The sequence below is a fragment of the Carassius gibelio genome, chromosome B17, assembly GCF_023724105.1.
Source record: "Carassius gibelio isolate Cgi1373 ecotype wild population from Czech Republic chromosome B17, carGib1.2-hapl.c, whole genome shotgun sequence".
NCBI lineage: Eukaryota > Metazoa > Chordata > Actinopteri > Cypriniformes > Cyprinidae > Carassius > Carassius gibelio.
In genome coordinates, this window is record NC_068412.1 from 22,613,929 (window position 1) to 22,623,969 (window position 10,041).

Below are 10,041 nucleotides of genomic sequence, written 5' to 3' on the forward strand. Positions count from 1 at the left end.
CAGCTGTTTGGACTGTTTGTTCTGCTGGCACCCATTCACTGGGTCCATTGCCAAACAAGTGATGTAATGCTACATTTTTCCAAATCTGTTCCGATGTAGAAACAAACTCATCTACATCTTGGATGGTCTGAGGGTGAGTAAATTTTCTGCAAAGTTTTTATTTTTGAGTGATCTATTCCTTTAATGCATACTCCTAAACTAAACCCTAACCTACTCCCAATTGATAGCATGAGCAAAAGTACACGTGAGATAAAAATGCATTTGCTTAAGCAAGCATGCTGCTTTAGCTTACTTTTATACACTTTAAAAGACATGAAAGAAATATTTAACTAAAGGTTTTATGTCTCTAGCCTTTCATAGACATTTGGCATTGTGCAACCAACCATCCATTCAGAGCCAGAGTAAAAGCAGTAAAAAAAACTGCTGACACCAACTTCCTCTCAGGATGAGAGTCACATGGCAAGGTCAAAATACACTTGAGTAAAAAATAAACTTCCATAAAGCTGACAGCTTCTACGCTAATGAGGTGAGACCGTTCTTTACTTGTTTTATTTAGCTTTAACGCAAGTAGATATCTGAGCTAATAAATGCTGTTTTCCTTCTCTGCCCTATGTACTAGGTTTCTCATTTATTTTTAGGTGTATTTTTGCAGCTGAGGCCTAGATTAAGAGTAAATAACCATGAAAGTCTTCACCCCTGTGCTAGTTTTTCAAAAAATGCCCACTGGGAAAGGCAGAGACAAATTCAGCATTCAGTGTTTGGAGTGTTTTGGTAAAAACCTCTATATAGGGACCAAAGAGGGAGTCGTTGAGTACCTCACTGTAAATAACACAAGCGCTGAAGAAAGCCTTTCAGTGCGGGAGGTGGGGAAGAGACAGATGGGCCGAAGCGGAGCAGTCAGCCAGCTGACGGCGGTCCCTGTTCTGAATCATCTCTTAGTTCTCTGGGACGGTTCGGTCACGGTGCTTAACATGTTCTCCCTGGAACTCCTTCCTGCCCTGAAGAAAATACAGAACGTGTCACTCTTCTGTATCAGTGAGTCAGCGGTTCAGACTGATTCCATTGAGCTCATTGCAGCTTCGACCAAGAGGAAAACAGTGAGCGTTTATAAGGTGTGTGTGGACAGATGGGAGTGTGTGAGACAGGTGGCTCTGCCGCAGGAACCTGTGGTTCTGGCTGCGCATGGGACGTGTCTGTGTGTGGCCACTTGTGACAGATATTTTCTCCATGATTATCAGAGCCAAACCACCCTCGATCTCTTCCCACATAACCTGGGAAAGCAAAATATCATTGCCAACAAATGTGGAAAAGGAGAATTCATTTTGAATGGGCCTGGATGTTTGGGTAAGAATAAAAATAAATCTACAATTATAAAATACATTTTAAACTTTAAGTGGCAAAACAAGGTAAACAAAAAGATGTGAAAAATATGCCAGTGCAAGAGAAAAAAAGTGATTTAAGGCCTTTATCTGCATGCTTAAAATGACATAACATTTTATTGAATGTACTCACAATAATTAATTATATATTAAGTCCCCATAAGGAAACATTATTTTTTTGTAGATACTTTTTTATTATTTAATATGTGTCTCCTATAAAGTTTCAGAACAGATTTAAGCAGAAGAGATTTATTAACATGATTACATTTTTCCAAGACCAGATAATCTGAGCTACAGTATTATGGAAGTTCATTTACCTTTAGTATACTTTTGATATATATTTTTGTTCATCAGTTTGTAGCTGTATTTAAATTATTGAATTAATTTAATTCAATTTTTTTTTTTTTTTTTTTTAATTCCCCTTTTTTCAATTATTTTATTCTTGGAATTTTAGGATAAATAACTCACATTTAACTGACCAAACTGAAAACTCCATTAATGAACGTCTATAAAGTAAACAAATAAAAAAATAATATAATACATACCTTTACATTTAAAAAAATAATTAGTGCAAATATTTATTTGCTTTATAAAGTAACAAGTAAAAGTATTCTATATGACCCGCAGGCATGTTTGTGATGAAGAATGGCACTTCCCAGCATCCTCCAGTACAGTGGCCTGATGGAGTGGTGGATGCTGCAGTTCATTTCCCATATGTGCTAGCGCTACAGAATCAGACTATTTATATCTACAGCATTCTGGACCAGCAGCTGAAGCAAACTGTCCCTTTACAAAGTGCCAAATCTCTCGTCTCAACAGAAGGTTCATTTTACAATCCAACATCAATCTTTCAAAAATAATTCATCAGAAGTCATAGTAAATTCTCTTAGGTTCTTAATTGCTTATGTATTGTATCTTTACTTCTTTTACATTATTTAATGGCACATTTTTTTCTGTTATAGAAAGTGTTTTTGTTGTTGCTGACAAAGAGATTCATCGGCTGTCACCAGTTCCTTTGCAGGATCAGATTGAAGACCTTGTTAAGAATCAGAGAGTTGATGAAGCTCTGATGCTGCTGGACAGACTTCAAGATCTCCTGCCAAAAGATTCATACAAGGTAATAACCAATGAAAAATGACTAAGTAATTACAAATTACAAAGTGGATGTTTATCTTACCTTTTTCAAATATGTACTGTATATGTATGTATTATATAGTCTAACTTCATAATTGGAGTGAAAACTAATATATTTATCAGTTGCATGACATCTATCCTGATTTCATCACTTTACTTTTAGGATCTGCATAAAAATGTCATCTGTACATCTGGAATGATAAAGTTCTATAGAGAGGCTTTTGTTGAAGCAAAAGATCTTTTTATGTAAGTAATGCCTTAATGTGTTTTACAATATATATATATATTTTTTTCAGTTTTATGTCATTTGTGAAGTTTACTAGTTTCGACATCCTACACCTTTCCACTATAATTTTTCAGTAAAGGTGAACTAGACCCACGGGAAATCATTAGCCTTTATCCAGCTATGCCTGTTATGAGTGAAGACTTTACACCTCAGACAACAGCAGTGAGCAATGCCAAGGACCTGTGGATGTTAAGTCGGGACGATTGGCCGACATATCAGCAGTACCTAATCTTCTTGGATGACTTCTTGAGAGAAGTCAGACCAACAGGACAGGGCCAAATGTGTCCTCAGGACATCGACTCAGCACTTTTTAAGCTGTATTTGGAACAAGGTGAATACGGCAAACTGGACCAGCTCGTGTCGTCGCAGAATAACTGTAACCTCCAAATGTGTGTGCCTGACTTGGAACAGCACAGAAGGTTCGTGCTCATCAATTAATGCTACTTCAGTGTTCACAGGCTATTTTCTGTTTTCAGGTGAGAAGCCAAACTAATTTGCTGCCATTTCAGGTTTTTTACACTTGGATTGCTCTATCAAAGTCAAGGCCAGCATTTCAATGCAATTCAGGTATCTTTTAATCTTCGAAAGATCCAAGAGCAATGACGAAAGATGGATCAGAAAGGAAAGTACATTTATTTCTCTTTTTTTTTTTTTAGACCTGGGTTAAAATTGTGGAAGAGCAGAGCGAGGACCCCTCACACATCAGCGTGTTCCAGCATATAGTTAATACACTCTCAAATCTGGAACATAAACCCATCATCTGGAAATTTGTAGACTGGGTTCTTCAGAGAGACCAAGAGGCAAGGATATTAACTGTACTAGTTATCAACAGCAGAGGGCAGAGTTACACAGATTGATTCAAGTCTAGTTTACTCTTTTGCCCTTGGCAGTAAAAGAAACACTATTATGTATATGGAAGTTGCTCTAAGAACACCCTTGCTATAATACTCTATTTACATTTATTTATATTTTTTGTGAATATCTTTGAAAGAAGTGTCTTATGCTCCCAAAGGCTGCATTTGTTTGATCGAAAATCAATTCAAATTAAATAAATGAATGCATTTAGCAGATGCTTTTATCCAAAGCAACTTACAGTGCATTCAGGCTATCAATTTTTACCTATAACTGTGTTGTATTGTAAAATACAGTAAAAACAGTAATATTTTGAAAAAAATATTATGCTTTAAAATAAATTATTGTCCAATTTAATACATTTTAAAATATAATTTATTCTTGTGTCAGTAAGGATAAATTTTTTTTAGCATCACTACTCCGGTCTTCAGAGTCACATGATCCTATAGAAATCATTTTATATGCTGATTTGGTGAACAAAGAACATTTATTATGATCAATGTTGAAAACAGTTGTGCTGCTTAACATTTTGTGAAAACCGTGATGCATTTTGATGAATACAACATTCAAAATGTGGGTATATATATATATATATCTTACTACTAAACTTTTGAAGGTCAGAGTTATTGCATTTTAAGCTATGTGTTTCTTTTTAAAACATGCTCTTTATTTTAATATAGGCTGGAATACTGATCTTTACAAAGAAGCATACAAGCAGCCATGTTAAATTTGCGCCAGAAGAAGTCCTTACCATCCTCTCCAGCTACCCACTTGCTCTGACTCTCTTCTTGGAATATTTAGTCAGTGAATTACACAGCAAGGTGACTTATCCACTTGTAATTAATGAAATTCAAACTGAAATGTGTTTGATACTGTTGCAAGTGTTCATGGATGGTCACCAGGAATTTAATTTACATTGGCATTCGGACATACACATGCTTATATGTATAGAACAGTGTTATTTTAGTATTACTGATATACTGTTATAGTTTTATTAATATTTTATTAATATTTTGCCTTTTTTATTTGAGTTTCAGTTTAATTTTTAGTCATTTTGTTATGTACTTTGACATTTAACAAAAAAGTAGATTTTTTGGAGATGTAGTTTTATTTCAGTTAATAACTACTTAAAATTAGATTTATAATTTTCATTAATTTTTTTCATCATATGTTTTTGATTGTATTTCAGCTTAGTTTCAATTGGCATTTTTTTTTAAAATTAAAGATAACAAATCTAATATGAAAAAAATTGTAATATTCATAACAGAACACTTCCTCAACAGTCAAAAAGATATCTTAGTGAAACTTGATTATGAAAAACCGACTCGCTCTGAACTTCTGCAGTTTTGTGGCATTGCATCAACACATGACCGTCCACGTTTACACATCAGACCTGGACGATCAGAAGCTTTACCCGGCCATTCACAGTGATGTAATAGAGAGAAAGCAGGATAAATGCTATCATTTCAATATCTCATGATCCTATTACAGAAAGTGAAGTCTCAAATTAAGCCCTAACTAGCTTCAAACTGAAATCACAATGGTTACTAAACAGATAGGACTCTAGAATTAGGATGTTTCTTTAATACAGTCCCAGAGAACCAAAGTTAAGTGTACAAATTGTGTAGAAAACTAGCAGAAAAAAGAAACAGTCAGAGAGAGTATAATGATTTAGAATAACAGGAAAAAAAAAAGTATAAAAAAAATAAGTGACAAAAGATTCTGCAAAAATGACCCCTTCAATGCCAGTTTTCCATGACTGAACAATGCATTTAACAAGCCAGTTGTCTGTTCACAGGAAGAAAAGCATCATACCATGCTCGTCACATCATATGTCAAATGGATACTGCAGTCGATTGAGGATGAATACAACAATAAAACAAGCAAGGAAGAGATGAGACATAAACTACAGCAAATACTTTGGCAATCTCCTTTCTATAACGTGGACGCCATATATAGTGAGCATAATACATTCAGATAAAGACTTTAATAGGTTAATTACTGTACACTAATATACCTGAAATTCAAACTTAAAGGCATTTGATACTGTTGCAAGTGTTCATGGATAAAACAAACCACAATACCCTTTCTTACCACAGACCAAATAACACCCTCGTTTCTTCATGTGGAGAGAGCTATTTTACTTGGGAAGTCTGGCAAACACAAAAAGGCCCTGCAGGTTTTGGTCCACGAAGAAAAAGACCAGCAGGCTGCTGAAAGCTACTGTCGGAGGACCTCTGCAGGACGAGACAGGAAGTTCACACAGGGAGTGTTTCTCTCCCTGCTTCAAATCTACCTCGAGTCCTGTCAACATGTTATCACGGCAGTGGATCTGCTGAACAAAAATGCAGCGTCTTTCGATTTAGTCAGCGTGTTGAGGGTGCTGCCGGACTCCTGGTCTCTTAAACTGGTTCTGCGGTTCCTCAGTGAATCACTGAGAGGAACGGTGCATGACAAAAGAATGAGAGGGCTGGAGATGAGCCTAGCCAAGGTGGAAACCCTAAGACACAAGCATGTCTGGGTGAGGCGTACTATGAATGAAACCATTTACGTGAGGAAAATAAACTCAAATATTCAATTTAACCTAAACATGCAATGCTAATGTATTCTTTATGCTCCCAGATGGAAGCAACGCATGAAAAAATCAGAGTTGACGGAGGATGTGTTTGCCATTCATGCCAGAAACGTCTTACAGGGCCCGAGTTCCTGCGCAGGCCGACAGGAGAGCTGACACACATATCCTGTCACGGTGGAGAAAGCGGACACTGAACAACAAAGACACTATTGTTCACTCATATTCACATTTTTACTTTACAGTTATACTCTAAGCAGATGCTGTTTTACTAGGCTGCCTACAATAAAGACTGTAATTACTTGGACAGTAGGCAATTACTAGCACAAATTGCTGAGAACATGCGAAGACACCAACAAAGCAAGCCACAATACGAGCAGGAAACCCACAACAACTGCACATATACTCCACCACAATATATAGCTGGGATGATGTTGTACAGTTTAATGCATACGGACAAACGTGACCCTAGACAACAAAACTAGTCATATGGGTAATTTTTTATTTATTTATTGAGATTTATAATACACATCATCTGAAAGCTGAATAAATAAACTTTCCATTGATATATGAGAGTTTCTTTTTTAGGATAGGACAATATTTAAAAAATTAAAATTACATTTAAAGTTGTCCAAATGAAGTCCTTAGCAATACATATTATTAATTAAGAAATTTGATATATTATCGGTAGGAAATGCTCAAAATATCTTCATGGAACAGGATCTTTACTTAATGTACTAATTATTTTGGGCTTAAAAGAAAAATCAATCATTTTGACCTGTACAATGTATTGTTTGCTATTGCTACAAATATACTTGTGCAACTTATGACTGGTTTTGAGGTCTAGGGTCACAAATGACAATATTTTTATCCACATTAAAACATGTTATAGTTTTATTATTAGAATAATGTATTATAGTGCAAGATAAAGATTCAGAATTGCAAAAAACGGATCAGATTTCTGACTTATGATTCTGACCATATTACACTTTTTTTTCTCAGCATTGCAAAGGTCGAAATTGTTTTTGAAAGAAGTCTCTTACAGGATCAAAAATGACAGGAAAACTGGTAAGGTTGTGAAATATTCTTACAATTTAAAATAACTTTAGATTGTTCTATTTTAATATTTATTTTTACGTATTCATTTGATGGGAAAGCTGAATTTTCAGCATCCACTTCTCCAGTCTTTTGATCGTTCAGAAATCATTATACTATGTTTATATGGCCATTATTATTAAAGTTAAAATCAGTTATGCTGCTGACTATATTTTTGGCATACATAATACATATATTTTTAGGATTCTTTGAATAGATTTTAAATTTAAAACAATATTTTTTTAACACTTTTGATCAATTTAATGCATCCTTGGTTAATAAAAGTATTAATATCTGTCAAATTAACTCAACTTTTTTTTTTACATTATTTTACAGTCATTTTCTCTTTTATAACACCCATATTATTCAAGAACAGGCCAAAGCATAGGCATGCCCATATAAATAATAATAAACTATTCTTTCAGCCATGTTCATTCATGCTTCATGTAGATTCATTGAGGCTGTATGTCTTCTTGGCTGAAATGACCTTTGCATACTATGGGCCTCGACATTGGTTCCAGAGAGCAAACTATATTATAAACAAGTCAGCATCTCTTTTACACCCACTGGACTAGGTTGGCTCAGTGCTGACTGCTTCTAGCCCAAGCATGGTGAGGAACTGGCAGCCTGACAAACCCAGGCAGTATACCACTTCAGAACATGGTGCTCTCCAGACAAGCCACCTTATGTGGACAATTTCTCAAACCAGACTGTTTAGTTTGTGGACATGAAAATATAAATCACAAAATGCCTCAAATATGTTATCCACGTAAATCAGAAAATACCAGACAGACTGTGATATGTCAAAGTGATTCACTGTTGCATAAAGTTTTAAGCGTCCATTCCTGTTAAAAATAAATATCTTGCCACTCTTGTCCTATTGTACAACTGGCTTTCATTTTACTGTGTTTACAAACAAGAAGGCGTTTTTAAAAAGCTTTAACACAGATGTGCCGAACTATTTGTATGTATTTATCTGATATCTACATAGGTGGTATTCATAAGCTGCACTCATATGGCAAATTAGCTAAAGGGATGCATACACAGAGCATATGGTGTATTTTTTTATGTTATGCACTTACTGGGCATATCCCACAAAAATGTGTCTATATCAGAAATGAAATGATAATACTATATGTGTGTGTGTGTGTGTGAGCTTGTTTATGTGGTTAACGAGGACACAAATTTGTATAATGACGTATTACAATGAGGAGGTGGTTTATGAGGAAAGTTTTAGTGTCCCCGTAATTCAAAACGCTTATAAATCATACAGAATTAGTTATTTTGAAAATCCAAAAATGCACAAAGTTTCCTGTGAGGGTTAGGTTTAGGTGTAGGGTTGGGGTAGGGCAATAGAAAATACAGTTTGTACAGAATAAAACCCATTACGCCTATGGAGAGTCCCCATAAACCACATATACCAACATGTGTGTGTGTGTGTCTATATATATATATATATATATATATATATATATATATATATATATATTGTCACGGGAGGAGCACAAGACAGACACAGTGGGCGTGGCGTCAGGCCTCGGAGAGGCTTTTATTAACAGAAATCATAAAATAACAGGGAATAAAAGTGGCCAAAGGGGGAAAGTGTCCAAAATAACAGGGAATCTGGTGTCCTCGTCGTGCTGCGGGATTTGTGTAGGTCGGGCAGTGTTCATCGAGGAAGGGTCCAGGTAAGGGGCGGAGTCCGGCGGCCGCACGCGCTCCCCTCCTTGGTCCGGGGCGCGAGGGGCGGCGGCTTCATCTAGCGGCCACATCTCTCTCGTCGGCCGCGGCGCTGGTAGGGGATGGACGGCCCGGCATCCTGGCCCGTCGGCCGTGTATACGGGTGCGGTTCCCTTCCGGATCGCGGGTCCGGCAGCTCACGTCTTGGTGGCGCGGGAGTCCCTCAACGCACCCTTCCTGGACCCACGAGGACACCAGCGTGCATGCACGGGGAAGAGACCGGTCTCCTGAGGAGAGGCGCGTTGGGCTTTTAAACAGCGGCGGTAATGAGGCTCCACTTCCTTCAGGTGTGCCCCATCACACGCCGCCAGCCCTGACTCGTCCAGCGCCCCTCCTCTCACACACCCACTCCAGTCGGGAGCCTGGTGAAGGGCGGCGATTTAGGACGGGGTGCCGGTGACAATCAGGGAGGAGGCAGCTGACTCGTCACATTCCCCCTCCCAAGCGACATCCCCGTCCCCAGGGCGCCACCCACACGGGAGTGCTACCATCCTCAACCAGACTCCAAACGGTCGGAGTGGGCGGGGATTCCTCTCCAGGCGGTCCTCCCTCTCGCAGCGCACCGGAACAGGGACAAAGAAACCGGGTTTTAGTGACAGCCTCAACCAACCACAGGGTAAAATGACAATGGAAAAGTCACTTACCCCTTGTGTGGCTGGGAGGCTGTCCCCAGTTTTCCTCCGTCCCAGTCCGGGTTCTCATGAACGTTTGCAAGCGAGAGGGAGTGACGTCACCAGATGTTTCCCAACTGCGCTGTCTAGGCTCCGCCTTGCCCGCATTCTCCACCAGTGTCACGGGAGGAGCACAAGACAGACACAGTGGGCGTGGCGTCAGGCCTCGGAGAGGCTTTTATTAACAGAAATCATAAAATAACAGGGAATAAAAGTGGCCAAAGGGGGAAAGTGTCCAAAATAACAGGGAATCTGGTGTCCTCGTCGTGCTGCGGGATTTGTGTAGGTCGGGCAGTGTTCATCGAGGAAGGG

General features: G+C 38.1%; 1 protein-coding gene across 2 annotated transcripts; it reads left to right on the top strand.

Moving 5' to 3' along the window:
* Positions 1 to 361: 361 nt before the first annotated feature.
* Positions 362 to 8,193, top strand: si:ch211-266g18.9 (transforming growth factor-beta receptor-associated protein 1). Of its 2 annotated transcripts, XM_052580991.1 has the most exons (13): positions 362 to 526; positions 620 to 1,112; positions 1,239 to 1,344; positions 2,007 to 2,201; positions 2,342 to 2,496; positions 2,677 to 2,759; positions 2,874 to 3,218; positions 3,309 to 3,366; positions 3,456 to 3,599; positions 4,332 to 4,472; positions 5,450 to 5,609; positions 5,751 to 6,172; positions 6,274 to 8,193. In XM_052580991.1, the coding sequence occupies exons 2-13, from the start codon at positions 681 to 683 to the stop codon at positions 6,418 to 6,420; spliced, it is 2,388 nt and encodes a 795-aa protein (XP_052436951.1). In that variant the 5' UTR covers positions 362 to 526; positions 620 to 680; the 3' UTR covers positions 6,421 to 8,193. The 2 variants fall into 2 exon arrangements, with proteins under 2 accessions (XP_052436951.1, XP_052436950.1); XM_052580990.1 differs by having other exon boundaries at positions 620 to 1,344.
* The last annotated feature ends 1,848 nt before the right edge of the window (positions 8,194 to 10,041 follow it).